This window comes from Neopsephotus bourkii, unplaced genomic scaffold (genome assembly GCF_033783945.1).
Source record: "Neopsephotus bourkii isolate Nb327-2 ecotype Australia unplaced genomic scaffold, CSIRO-AGI_Nbou_v1 NB_1574, whole genome shotgun sequence".
NCBI lineage: Eukaryota > Metazoa > Chordata > Aves > Psittaciformes > Psittacidae > Neopsephotus > Neopsephotus bourkii.
Window position 1 is genome coordinate 7,520,965 of NW_026902050.1, and position 15,081 is coordinate 7,536,045.

The window sequence follows — 15,081 nt, forward strand, 5'->3', positions numbered from 1 at the left end:
CCCAGGGATATTGGGCAGGACACGTGAACACCTCAATGGCACCAGTAGGCAGTGAACTGCTGAAACAATTGCAGAAAAGAAGGAGCTTATTTTGGTGTGAAGAACCTGTGCTGGTAGATAACTTTGTCCCTGCAGGTGACTTTGGAAGTGGCTTTTTCCGCACAGTAAATATGGTACAAGGCAGTCTGTTCCCCACATCTGCCCAGGCAATACTTTACCCCCTAATGTAAGTGCCTGCAGTATAGAGCTCATTCCAAGTGCAAGGTACTGCGACAAGGCAGTACTGGGGCATGTGCCCACACTTTCAGTGGCTGTCTCCTCCCTCTGCCAGGGAAGAAAAGTTGTCTTCCTGTCACCACTGAGCTCTACCCAGACAGCATGCATGGCTTCCCACACCATGCAGGAGGCAGAAGAGAGCATAACTGGTCCTGTTAGGGGGTAAAAAACGTGTGTGGAAATGGGCTTGATCACTCCTTCCTTCATCCCTTCACCTTTCTCACAGATCTGCTTGATGCAAAAGGCCAAGAAGTTTTACTGCCCTAGCTGAAGCAGGATTTCAATTGCAATGACTACCGAAAGAGTGCATCTACAGCAGGCGAAAGCTGCCATTACTGTTGGTTCCAACCCTGCTCCTCCTTGCCAAAAATGCTGTTGTGGCTGCCTCCTATTTCTCTGCTAGGCTTTGTTAACAAACTAAACCAAGCCATCACACATGTGAAAGATCAGTAACTATATTTTAGTTTATTGACTGCAGTCAAGTTTTATTATGCCTCAAATAATTAAATACCGCAACAATGACATTAAAAATACAGGCCAATTTACCAAAATAATTGTATTCTGAAGATTATGTACATATTATACATTTTACAGTATCATGTAAACTTTTTTTATACATAAATTTGATTTATGGTAGCTTAAAACCCCAAAATACATGCTGACAAAAATCTTCCCATGAAATGTAAGCACTGTGTCTGGGACACTTAGGAAAACTGCAAAGACTGGAAACCAATTATAAAACATAATTCAGTTAGTAGAAAAATGAATTAAATTACATTCATATAAGAAGTTAAACTAAAACCATTGCTATGCATCATTATTAAACAAGGGAAAATCCTAAACCCCCTTCTTTTATATATTATCACACACGTTGATGGGAAGCTACCATGCGCCTCATTTCCAGCAATGGGGCAGGGCCTGGGAGATACAGATGCCCAATCTCCTTTTAACATACACTAAATAACAAGGGTTTGTACCAATACAAACATTGTATCTACTCGTGCACTGTGATTATATTCATAGTAGCCTACCAAGGCACAGGTTTTGTGCCATTCCCCCCACCCCTACATTTTGGCATGTGGTACTAGAGATGTTCACTGTTCAAGAAGATTCCATGGTATTTGTCTCTCAGCTATTTTCATACTCAGGGATGCAGAAATCCCTCCCCATAGACTTAAAAATAAATAAGTAAAAGGAGCTAAAAGCCTTAGTCCAACATCTTGCACCAATCACAGCAATTTGGTCACCACACCTTAACCTTCTCTCCAGTCTCCAGCAGGCACGTCACTGAGGTGATGCAATTATATTTCTCTGGTCAAATATTTTAATACATTAACTAGGAGAACAAAATTGTTCCTTCTGTAAATCTTCATTCATGTGACAGCTGTAGTGTTTTGATTTGGCATAACGGCTCTTCAAGTCTAAATTGGTTTCTAGTTCACATCTCAGCATACCACCATTGCATTATCTGCTATGTAGTGCATGTAATTGCAGTACCTAGGTATGCTCATTAAAATAAATGCATAATTTATCTGTATATAAACAGCTGCCAAAATTAACAGCTGTTAACCTGGCTGTATTTTGAAGGTTTGTAGAACTTGCATATTTTGTAAGTGTTCTGCACCTATAAAAGGCCTGGTTCTAAATGAGCTAGGCATGTGCTTATCTTCAAGGATTTGAAGAATCTCATGAGATTCTAATGAAAGGAAGTACCCCAGAGCCCCTGCAAGCACCACAGATTGTGCCTTGGCTGGGAGGTGTCCCAGCCGTTAGTCACAGAAGCTGTGTCATGGAAGACAGGGAGAGCTGGAATGACTAATGGCAACTGGGTGTAGGCACTAGAGATATTCCCTCAAGTGTTGAATGTGTCTGAAATGAGACCAATGTCTCAGTCTTGGACAAGGTGAAAGTGTATTCCAAAATGGCCTTCAAAAAAACATGCCCAGAATTACAAGAATTAAACCTATATGATGGCTGTTTATGTACAGCTTTAATAGAAAAGAAATCCTAATCTAGAGTATCAAAATACCATATTCATATAAACGTATGAGAGCATCTAATAGAAAAGTAAAAAGTGTAAAATAAACTTTTTTGGGAAATTAAATATCCTAAAAAAGTTGTCAGGTTTTAAAAACCAAAACAACAAAACCAGGGCTTTGAATGCTGAAAAAAGTGAGACTACATCTCCCCTCGTCTATGAGTTTTTGCTGCAACAGCTCTGCCTTCCTCCTCCTCCTCCTCTTCCTCCTCATAATTTTCTTCATGAACTTCTTTCCTGTTGTTTTCTTGTATTTCTTGCTCTTGATCTGCCCCTCTGTTATTCTTTTCATCCGCCTGATTGGGGGGGGGGGGGGGGGAGAGGAAGAAACACAAACAACCAACCCCAAACCACAGATTCAGTAATACTGCCTTATAGTTTCTTAAAATGTATTTTAGGCAATGAGATGAAGTTAAGGAAAGGGAGAAATGACTATCAGTGGAGTTGTCAGAGCTGACGGACAGAAAAAGATTTTCAAAGGCTTCCAGGCAGCAAGAACGGATGTGCGGGTGGAAGGATGAGCAAAAGGAAGTTGGGACTGCATGAAATATTAAGGTCTATGATCTAAAGCAAGCTACAATGATTACTATGTCACTGTGAGATGATCACAGTTATGGTGTTTAGTCATGTCACAGAGTTTGGGGGTTTACAGAGTACTTACATTTTCATCGTTTTCGCCATATGGCTCTTCAGCATTGCGTTCCAGTTCTCTTTTCTTCTCTTCAGTCAAATCTTCCTGAATCTACGGAGCACATGAATAATCTGTGAATTTTTAATTTTCTTTAAAAGAAAACACCAATTAAGTATGTACCGAAGCACTGCAGGGCAGCTTATGCTAATGCATGCATAACGAGCACGCCATTCAACATACCAAGGGAAAAGGCCTTTTCTCCTCCAGTTCAAGCAACAGTGCTGACAGCCTCCCTACCCACCCCACTGAACAGTGGGGGCTTACATAACTTGGATTGCTTGGGAGGATCACAGATAAATCAAAGCCAGAGGTAAAGAGTTAACTGGCCAAGGAAGTAGTTTGCCCAGAACAACAGTGTGTGACTTATAGATGCAAATTTAATGAGGTTTCAGTGACCTTCAGAGAGGGCTTGAAGTTTTCAGCAATTTCACCTTGTGCTGTGAATGGCTTCATCTTATTAATTATTGCACAATTAATACAGTGCTGCATGGAAGACTAATGGATTGTAGCATATAAGCATGAGTAACATTAAATGTGTCCAGAAGCGGTCAGCAAAGTAATGGCAAAGACTGCCCAAGTTTCTTAGTCAGACAAAGCAATTTGGATTCATCTTGCAGTTACAAAAGACACCAGTGTTGAATGTTAATGGAGATGTGCTCTGACCTGAATCCACATATACTTTATGTCTGTTTTCTTACCTCCTCTTCTCCCTCCTCCTGGTATTGCTCATCCACATTATCTTCCTGCTGGTCAGGATTTCCTGCCATCTGCAGAAAGATCATATAAAAATTGAGTTCTCTGTGCATGCCTATTAACTTTTAGAAGACTGAAGGTTAAAGTTTCTTGTTCTGAAAATAAAACTCTGTGTCAAGCTAAAGTAACAATAATAGTGTAAGAAGTTATAGCACATTCATTAGCATTAGTGATAGCCCAGCTACATGATTTAGAACTGCCCTAAATTAAAAAGTAGACAGAAGAATGATAATAGAAATCACAGAATAAAGCAAGACTTTCCATATTAAGCAGGAAGACAATGAAATATTCACATGACTAAAGACTAATGCCATAAAAATACAGATTATCTCTGCCTACAGGAGTTTACAGTATAAATGCAGTTGAAATGCACAGCATTCACTGGAATGGCTGTAGAGAAGAAAAGTGGCGTCACTGCTCACAGTCGATTGTGATGGCATGGAAGTAGTGTACAAAGGATTTGTGCAAAAACATGACAATTGTATGAATGAGTGTTCTTGCAGGGGCTTGTGTGAAGGTAAATAAAGGGTTCCTTTCCCTTTACTGACCACCAGGTGCTCTTCCATTCCTGGATGTTCTTGTTTCTGACTGGTTTGCTTGTGCTCTTCATTTTCATTTGGTACATTTTCTTCTCTCTCTTGCTCAGCTTCTTCAAATTCATCTTCTCCCTGATTATTGGGGTCATCAGCAGGATTCACATCTTCCACGGCTGCCTTCTGTAATTTTCAGAAATTAATATTAAATACGTATTTTCACCCCACAGTCAAATTCCATTTCACATAAAAACTGCCTTAGCACGAGCTACATTAGAGCCAACTCCACGCTCACTGAAACCACCTGGAATCTTCTTACAGGCATCAGGGTTCACTAGATTAAGCCATAGACAATACAGAAGCGTCGGTTCCTGAAAGGAAAGGTACCTCAGCACGGAAGACAGAACAGTGGCATGGGTATGTGTCTGCTAAAAACCTAATTGAATCTGATGACATATTTCACAGAGGCTGTTAAACTACTTTTGTTTACTGACTATATGACAACTGACAATGCCCGATAAGAGCAGGTGAAAAAAGGTAAGAGTTGAAATACACATGGCTCAAAAGAGCTGATGTGATCTTTCAGTACGAGCCTGCCCTGCAATACTGACCTTGTCTACGTCTATAATAAAACAAGAGAAAACAACACTCGCTTTTCATCACATGCTGCCCTTCAGAAAACATGTTTTTTTTTTTTTTTTCTGCTTACCATTCAGTAAAAGTAGTTCTGGTATCTTTATAGCTGACAAGTAAAAAACGCCTTAGAAATACTAATTTAATTTGCTGAGGAGAGGGGGAATAAAGATGATATGCTTCATGTTCTACACCACCAAATAAGGTAGAATTTATGGGATGGTACAGGACTACAGTCTTCTGTATCCAGATCTCTGTACAGTTGGTACGACAGCTGTGTCCAGTGCTGAGGTACATTACGTCTCCTTGCAAGATCTCACACTTCTTCTGTACCAACTTCAGCTGGTTTCAGTGGTTACTGAGTTGGCTCTTACCTTAGCAACTAATGATAGCATGAAAAATACCATCACCATTCTGACTGACCACTCCTTTTAAGTTTAGCTGTTCAAGTCCCAGCTAAGTCCAAATCCCTTACTCCACATAAAGTACAGATCAAAGGCATGTAGAAAAAGATGCAACTTGCTTCGAACAAGGAAGCACTTTTTTGTTTTTTTATTTCTGCCCAAATCAATAAGGACAACTTTAAATAGACCTTAGATATCTTCCTACCAGATCTCTGCTTCATTTTATTTCTGTAATGCACAATTATGTTAAACGAGACTTCTGGGTTTTCACTCGAGTAATAACTGCAATTCACAGCATCTTAATTCATACTCACTGATTGATCAGCCTGCTGATTTTCTACTTGATGTTCTGGTTCTTGCTGTTCATTTGCATTATTTTGATCATCATCTTCACCTTCATCCTGGTGCTGGTTGTCACGTTCATAAGCTGACAAATTTTTTATGTTATTATTGTATTACAGCAGTTTCTGGTTAGCCTTTCTAAAAGCCTCCTATATACCAACTTCCACATGTGCTTTTAGGAGTAGGTAGCTTTTACCTAAAAGGCTTACCTAAGCATGTAATGCTAACAGAATTGGTTTACTGCTAGTAGAAAACTTGGCACTAAAAGATTATATAATTTGAAGGGATCAAACAAAATCATAGGCAGAGCCCATCCTAGTAGCTCAACCAAAAGGACGCTTTTGCTTTCAGGAATATGGATATGATCTTTAGTAATTCCTGTACTTCACTCAGTCAGCTCAGCCAGTGTTATATGAGCTACTGGTTTTAAATTGCATGTCTGTATTTCACTTGAATCCAAACTGGACATGAAATGAGTATTAAAATCTTGCATGAAAGACAGTACACAGGGGACATCTGAATACGCTAGGGACATAGGTTTTATCTTACCTCCTTCCTCTTCCTGAATACCTTGCTCTTCTTCCCCCTGTACAATATCATGGTCCACATTATCATAATGAGCCTGTTGGCTGAGAAAATTCAACGCCAATACATCATTTCAGTTTCAAAATGTGTGTTTCTGCTTTAACAAACACACCATCCTACTGAATCTTTGTCTTTCCCAACTCCTGCCAAGAATGGGTACCATGAAGACCTTATTGTGGCCTTTCAGCACTTAAAGGGGACTTACAAGAACGATGGGCACAACTTTTTATCACGGCCTGTTGTGCTACGACAAGAGGTAATGGTTTTACACTAAGAGGAGATATTCAGAACAGATATAAGGAATATTTTTTTTTTATGATGAGGGTGGTGAAAATACTGGCACAAGTGGCCCAGAGAGGAGGTAGATGCCCCATCCCTGGAAACATTCAAGGCCATGCTGGACAGGGCTCTGAGCAACCCAATCTAGTTGAAGATGCCCATGCTCACTGCAGGGGATTGGACTAGATGAGCTTTAAAGGTCCCTTCCAACCCAAACTATTCTGCAATTCTACAGATTGATGGGATCTGCCTTGTATTTGTAAAACTCCTAAGGTAGTCTATTCCATAATTAAAGTATAAATACTATGAACTGGACCCCCCTCAGATAAAGGGTCTTAAAGACAGACTACACAATTGATTACTTTGATGAATAAGCAGTGTTAGCTTTCATCTTGAAAGGGATTTACTTATGTGATTGATTTCACAGGACTGAATATTTTGACTATCAATTTAAAAAAGGGTTTCTCATACCAAAATCCTTTTAGAACACAGGTCAAGTTAATGTTTCAGTGTTTCAGCAAAAAAATGGGCTTAAGATTCAAAAAGACAAAAAACTGTCACTAACAATTTTAAAATAAGCAGAAGCATAAGGAAGCGAGACAGAGAGGGTGAAAGGCATGCAGGAGATACAATATAATGAATATAACTGCAATCACAGTAACTTTGACAGTAACAGGGTGTTGGTTTCTCCTGAAAACATGCTTCTGTCTTTACAATGCAAATAATATTAGTCACTCTTGTCCAGAAAGTCCTAGTGGAATTACTTAAAAACAGTGTCTCACGTTTAAGAGGAACTTTAGCTTAGGTAAACGAATATCTGATATTGGAGCTCCTTAGTACTACCAGATCATAATTGCTGCTTAGTGGAAAATAATTACTAATTTAAAGCAAGCTTTAAGACAAGGGGCATTGTAAGCCAGAAGCTCCTAACCTCTCCCAATGATGTGCAGGGCAATATGCACTCCAGACTTCACAGGCTTCCACAGTGGAAGGAAGAAAACAGGAAGGAAAAACCTTAGAATAGCTATCAGATTTATCCTTGGAAAGGAGATGAGGCTCACTGAAAATTTCTGAGTAGTCTAGGTTTATAGCATTAAACCACACTTTTCAAAGGTGGTACGGTGGATGCCATAAAACCTAGAGCACAGACCATGACAAACTTATGTAAAAGAATTTAACCTTAGACGGCTTTTATAGAGTTTCTCTCCTTGTTCTGCCTGTTTTTGCAGCTGAAGCTCTCTCTCTTGAAGCTGTTGATGCTGTAACAGCTGTCCTCGCAGTCTTTGATGGTGTAGTGATTCCTGATATTCTCGTAGCTCACTGGCCTCCTCAGCTCGCTCAGCTGCAACATGTTGCTGCTGTAGTCGCTGTTCATAAGCTGGTTTATGTCTACTTGTTACAGCTTTCACTGATGTTACCTGTCAAAGGGACATGTTAGCCATAATTAATCAGAATTTCACTGATCAGAAACAAGCACGCAGAAGCCTGTCAAGAGGGAAAAAAATACGAAGACGCAATATGCAATAGGCAAAATTACATCAAAGTTATTTTAAGTTTTCTTGTCACTGCTTAATTAGTTTTTTGAACATAAACTGGAAGTGCTGGGGTATTTGTGGGGGACATGGGGAAGGAAGAGGAGATGGTGGGCTGGGGGCAGCCAGGTTTTTCTTACACATCAATAATAATAACTAACCCAAGATATTGCCAGTAAATTTTGATGGCTGGCAATTAAGACAGCAAATAAGGTTTCTCTGAGCCTTAAGTGAGAAAATGCACATTTTTTACAGTCAGCAGTAACTTTAACTCCAGTTTCACAGCTTAACTTGTTGAGTGTTCTAATCCACTGCACCTCTTCAACAATAGCTTCTCATTACACTGGAGTTACACAGTTATTCTGCTAGGTGAGTATTAACAAAGCCTAAGGTGAAATCAGTAAAATATATTTTCCACTGGAGATGCATCTGCAATGTAAACCCAGGATTTGCTGGCTTTATTTAGAGCTGCATAAAGCGAGACTTGCCACTGCTGCACACTGATTTCACCTGGCTATTTTAGTCATGTTCATCTTGCAGTTACAATTTCCTGTCAAACAACAACAAACATTTAGATGGAAAGGTATTTACAGAAGGTAGGCATATCTGACAAGGAAATAAGTTGCAATTTGCTGAGATGCATCAAATTAGTAAGGCAGGACAGCTCTCTATCAAAGTGATGAAGTTAAGCCTCCTCATTAACTATCTTCTTCCCCATCAGCTACCACAGGCCTCAAATTTAAAGGAGGAGATGGCATTCAACCTGACTGCTCTTTTTTTTTTTTCCATCTGTTACTTTTTATCAGCAGAATTAATGTTCACTAAGCTGCATTTGGACAGCACTGCAGTATATGTGTGCTGAAGTTGAGTCTGAGTGCTGTGCATACAAGTGCTTTGAATCCCAAATTTTCTACAAATATGATAATTTTATCTAAAAACCAAGATGTGCTCTGAGTCGCAAACTTTCTGTAAATATGACACTGATTTTACCTAGAAACATGCAACTGCAATACAGGGCCAGCAATCATAAGAGATGCTTCCATTTAAACAGCAAGTCTAATCCAAGAGCTCCGTACCTCTGAATGAACATGATCACCCAACATGTTAGTTTCCTCTTCTTTCTGTTCCTGTTTTTTCCATTCATGCTCTTCTGGAACCTGATCCTGTTCCTCCTCTAAGTGCTCTGGCTGACCTGCCTGCTCCATTTCTTCTTCTTCAAGTTCTTTTTTGCGTTCCTCTTCAACTTGCTCAACGTGTTGCTCATCACCCTCTCCAGCTTCTTGTTGCTCCTGAGTATTTAGTTCTTTGGCGTGCTGGCCCTCATTAGGCCTTCTTTGCAGATGAAAAGGCTCAACTCTGTCATCTTTTTCCTGGGTATTTATTTCTTCTCTCTCTTGTGGCTTCTCATTCTGTAAAACATACACAAGATTACGTGTGCACAGAATACGGATTTCATATTTTCATGAGAGCCAAAGACCAGATAGGAATGCCTTTACTCCAGACTGCAGTAGCAAACCTGTCTTCAGGATAGCCAAATGCCTGCTTTGAAACAAGCTACCCATCCTGCCACATGCTATTCTCAGCTCTGCACAGCTACACAAGGTGTTGCACAACTGCATCATAAAGTAGGTCAAGCCTCCTTTTATCTGAAGTGGAACAAAACCTCTTACAATTCCTTGTCTACAAAGGAAGCTTTGTATTTTTGTTTCCTGTAGGTTCTGCTGTCCAAGAACTCTTGTAAAACAAAACCACAACTGATTTGGTAACTTTATACTTTACTCACAACTTTGCTGTTTATTTTTTTGAACAGCGGACAATGTGCCCATTTTAAATATAATGACTTTATGTGTGCCTGTAATGACTTTAAGTGTGCCACTGAAACTTCACAAAACTCACAAAGTCGATCCCTTCAGAACCTGTTAAAGCTCTTCTGTAACGTGACATAGCTGAAGTCTTACAGACTGCTTATTCAAAAAATTAAGATTTTTAGCAACTTAAAACAGCTATATAAGCCAGTTTTAACTGCATTTACAGCCATGTGAGAAAACATCATGAATATATTTTTCTCTCAGTCATTAAAATTAAACTGTTCTTTACTACTTTACTCAAGAACTGACTAATCTGTACAATTAAATATAAGTTTCTAACAGTCGCTAAGCACATAGCTAGTATTTTGCTGAATAAGAACCACTTCCTATAGGGTCGGTAGCCAGTCAGTACTTTATACCTCCTTCTGCTCTTCAGTAGCAGCTTCACGGTGCCTTGGGAGGTCACTGCTGGGAGATGGCACTCGCACCTCTGGTTGATCATTTGGTTGTTCTAACTTCTCAGGCTGTCGGAAACTTGGTATTTTGTTGAGTGTATCCTTCAACTGTTTGTATTCCTCCACCTGGGACTAAAGTCAGCACATTAGAGGGTGTCACAATTACTTTCTTAATAAAATATAGTCACCTTGGAATAAACTCGTTGGCAAGACACGTGGCAGAAAGACTCGATATTCACATGAGAGCAAATACTAGGGAGAAGAAGAGATGGGAGCTTTTAAAATTGGTCATTTCCACACGCTAGATAACATTGATCACAATCTTTTCAGGCAAAGTGCACATGCACACAAAGTGTATTAGAAAAATCTCTGTGGGACAAAGACAACAATTTGTTTTATTCATGCCAAGCAGCAGAATTATCTAAAAGGGATGATGCAATTTTCCTGGCAGACTAAAGCAAGGGCAACTGAGAACACAGCCTCTTTAAGGCAGAAAGAAGTGCAGTTCTTTCAGAAACAGTAGTCTTAAAGTAAGTATATATACATGTAATGAAAATGCCAAATCCTCAACATTTAGACAGGTGTTACACAAGACAACAGCCAACATATCGAATTGAGGCAAAGAAAGTCATAGTACACTGGTGGTGAAAAGGAAAAATAGCAGAAAAAAAGGAAAAAGAAGAGGGAAAAAAAGTAAATTTCTAACATCTTCCTGAAATGCAACAGTAAAATGTTGTAATTTGATTTGATGTTTAACTTTGTACGAGATGAGGGTATTCTTAAAATGCTTTAAGGTCCAGCATAAGAATTCAGGCAGGTTGGTGCACCAGTCCCTGTCTATACAGCAGAGGTACAAGAAACATAATCTTGTAAAGTAAGATTTTTGAGATGACCAGCTGCATATACAAAAAAGTGGGTTTCTTTGTTGTTTCCGTGGAGGTAGTGGGTATATTTACTAGCCATTCTGAAGGCAGAGGTGCATTTCATAATCCTGTTAAAAATTCAGGTTAAAACCTGGCTACAGTTTCCACTCAGTGACTGTGTATGTCATTTTGTGTGTTATGTGATATCATAGCAATCAATAGTACAGCAGACGGCCATGATGCATTGATGTACAATGCATAATACTCATACGAAACAATATCCACAGTGCTACAGATTGACATGATGCAATGCGTAACAGCTCCAAAGCTAGACGCACCTCAAAGCATCTTCAAAAGACTATGGCATCCATTAAAAGAGACGGGCCTAAAAGCAAAGCAGAATGCAAAGTAATTACTCTTGTCATTCCAGAGGGATACTTCTGCTTCCTGATTAACTGCTGGAGAGTCCAATAAGAAATTTCAGAGGAAAAAAATAATATATACTTAACATTAAGACTAACTTACTAAAATAAGACATACTTACTCTGATTATTTGTTTCCCCCCACTCACTGACCATGCAGAGAGGATAATGGGCTGGGATATTTAAACAGTGCATGTTCAGATCAGAATTCAAGTATTCCATTCTGCTGCAAGAGTCACTAAGCTGAACATTGCAATTCAAGGCCATAGCTAAAAAGGCATTAATACTGGCAGAAAGGCAGGGTTTATAAAAATATATAATGAATCTGTCTGCTGTCTGAGCGATGGAAAAGTACAAAGATTATAACGCCTTAAAGATTCAGGTCACAAATTCATTAGTGCAGTATTGACTACTGATATTTAATGTCTAGAATACACTTAGAAATAGAGGGGTCATTTACTGGGCTGTGTTTCTAAGCAGTAATCCTTTCTGAACTTTTTATAGCTGGTTTACAGGAGAAACCATGCAACTGTGCTAAATATCTTCTGTTCTGAAAGAATGTTCAATCTTTTACTTAAGGAAAGGTTCTCCATACTCTAAATGCCACATTCTGATGGCAGATAGAAAAGCTTTGCATGACACGAGTTTTCTAATTAAAGAACTGAAACAAAGCCAGAAGTATACGGAGCTTCCCTTTGGATTTGGTGAACCTTTAATCAGGCCCTGCATCTGCCCTTGTGGAATTTCAGATGTTAGCAGATACATACCAAGTATCTAACGTGGCCAGTGGGAGAAGAGTTTAAAATTAGCTGCCAGAATATTTTAGTAGTGAAAATTAGGATTCTTCATATACTTACTCCATGAGGGACTTTCCTGGTCTTTCCCTGGTTTTTTTTTAATATCTACACATATTGACATGCACAGCAAAGAAAACAGGGTCAGGGGAAGAGCCAATGTTTTAATGTTGTGAATGATTTTGTGGACCATGAAAATACTTAAATGAGGAAAATTAGTCAGGAATAAAAATAACTTCACACTGCCTCATTGCCTTTCCCTTCAATCTTTCACCAAAAGTCTTCCTCTGCTCCAACATTATTCCTACTTTCAGATTCCCTGTGGCCTACACAGCTTGTAGTAGCACAGCTGACTAAATTTGCAGTAGCCTACTAAAGCTTGTGCTTCATGGATAGCTCATTTGAAAATGACACTTAAGAAAGGTAATATTGCTCCTTGTTTTAAACTGTTTTGGCTTCCACCTGGAGTTTACATTCCTCCATATCTACTTCTGCTGCACTGATGTATATATACACATGGTTGATACGTAGCCTTATAAACCTTCTAGTCTACACAAAAACAGACTTTATAGTAGTATACCAGCATCCAGGTCTTTATAAGGGATACATGTGAATGTCAGTGTGTGGGATGTTAAACTAACAGAAGTTCTATCAGAGAAGACAGAGAAAGGAAGGTATCTGACAGCTCTCAGTGAAGCACAGATACTTTTTTTTTTTTTTTTAAATCAGTAACGCATGCACTCTGGGCCTATAACACAGGTTTTTATTTTCTGACAGCCCTATGATTTGTTGCAGCTTATTCTTAAGAGCAACCCTTTAAGTCATGCATTTCCCTACAGTGTGCAGCATGGTGCTGGCTGCAGATTCCCCATGCGAAAGGCTACATGCATAACATTACAGTCAGCTGAACTAGAAAAAAGAAGTTTTAGGAAGGTTAGAGCTAATAGAAGCTGCTTTCCTTTCTGACCTGTGCAGCAGCTAGTGCACTCTTGTGGTCTTCCAATGTCACTACAAGTTGGTTGTGTTGGGAGAGTAAGTTCTTATGCTGTTGCTACACAAAAAGAAGAACATTACATGTTTCACATAAAGTTCATTCTAAAGGTAAATTAGGTAGCCTGGGGGATTTTGAACTAGGAAGGTAATTCAATTTATTTAGAAAAGAAAATCCTGAGTTGGAATGACAGTATTTATTTAACATGGAATACATAATTAAACAGAGAAAGCAAGCACACCAGGAAAGAAAACTTGGAGGCCAGGATTTGCATAACTGAAATAAAGTTAAAAGTTGGAGTAGCTGTTGAAGAACAGTTTAAGAAAAAAAACAAACTGGAAAACATAAATTTCAGCAAACTTAGTTTGTCAGAACACAATTTTTAACTTGCAAAAACAAATTTCCAATTTCTATACTAAATATATCTCCCTGTTTTTGCAGTCTTTAAACGAGCATGTACCTTAAGTGCAAATGGCAAAATACAAGAAATCCAGTTCAGCCATATTTCTCTCCTTTTTGCCACATAACAGAAATTACAAGAATTCAGCATGGCCTATTTCTGGCTTGTTAGAACTTCAGAAAATTCGTCAAGTTTCATAATGGTCTTTAAAGTTCTCCCCAAAGCAAAACCTACCTTGACATCTTGTAGCTGGGTGTGAATGTCTTGGTGAGCTTTTCTCAACTGTCTGTTCTCCTCCCGTAAGTTATAGAGGGATTCTGTTTAAAAGAAATGACATACAGAATTTAAACCCAGTCAGATTTATATTACTAAATTAAGCATCAAAATTAAGACAATAACACAAACTACATAAAATGCCACACATATAAAATAAACACACATTATAAAATAAACCATATATATATAAACCATATATATAAACCAGCCCTATAAAATGCATTATATTTTAAAGCATAAAATTGTAAAAAATTGTTTAAATTTTATATAACTGCATCCAGTCTGCAACTGGAATTATGCATTGCTGTTCACACTGGGGACTGCAGACAGCAAAATTCATTACGGTAATGTGAATCTTTAAAGGGCAGAGAGGAAGCCACCCTCCTCTCTTCCCCCACATTACATCTGGCGAGTGAGAATTTCATGTCATAGGACTAAGCTATTCTTTTAGAAGAGGTGCCCAGATGGCCAGCATACTAAAAAAGCTTTACATTCTGGGACAAGGGAGAGGGTCTTCTCTTCCCAGTTTTTACATTATGTTGATGTAGAATACTGCAAGCAGACAAAGGCAAGCTCCTCCCACACTCCAAGCTGCTAGGCTGCAATCCAGCTCAGTCCAAGAGCTAGCTGTATGACTTCACTGGTGTGGTGCCAAGACAGAACTCATAAAACACAGCCTCTGCCTGCAAAATACTGTGCAGACAAAACTGCAGACAGCTCCAAAGCTAACTCATATCTTAGTGACACATGGCAGAAAGTTGCTGAAGGCCCTTCATGGGGAAAACCCATCCTTTTGTTCTATGCTATTGTGTAATTAGGGTGGAAGAGGCCTGCGAACTGCAAAGAATCTCTTTAATGAGAATCTGGATATCAAGAGTAAAAATAAATGACTTTCATCACCTAAGTATAGTGCAACGTTTCATAGAAGCTGATATATACATAAAAGAGGCCTAAAAAGTATATAAAGACACTTCATAAAGAGGCACAATTAAATCTCTGATTGAAG

General features: G+C 38.9%; 1 protein-coding gene across 2 annotated transcripts in view; it reads right to left on the minus strand.

Annotated features, from left to right (window-relative positions):
* Positions 1–744: 744 nt before the first annotated feature.
* GOLIM4 (golgi integral membrane protein 4) overlaps positions 745–15,081 on the minus strand; it is a 31,853-nt gene continuing 17,516 nt past the window's right edge. Inside the window, exons 6-16 of one of the 2 annotated variants that reach the window (XM_061371689.1) lie at positions 14,034–14,116; positions 13,376–13,459; positions 10,294–10,461; positions 9,143–9,475; positions 7,714–7,952; positions 6,220–6,299; positions 5,643–5,755; positions 4,307–4,474; positions 3,704–3,772; positions 2,976–3,056; positions 745–2,610 (exon numbers count right to left, since the gene is read on the minus strand). In XM_061371689.1, coding sequence (XP_061227673.1) covers positions 2,455–2,610; positions 2,976–3,056; positions 3,704–3,772; positions 4,307–4,474; positions 5,643–5,755; positions 6,220–6,299; positions 7,714–7,952; positions 9,143–9,475; positions 10,294–10,461; positions 13,376–13,459; positions 14,034–14,116 — 1,574 coding nt within the window. In that variant the 3' untranslated portion in view covers positions 745–2,454. The remainder of the gene's footprint in view (positions 2,611–2,975; positions 3,057–3,703; positions 3,773–4,306; positions 4,475–5,642; positions 5,756–6,219; positions 6,300–7,713; positions 7,953–9,142; positions 9,476–10,293; positions 10,462–13,375; positions 13,460–14,033; positions 14,117–15,081) is intronic. The other variant, XM_061371690.1, reaches the window with a different exon arrangement.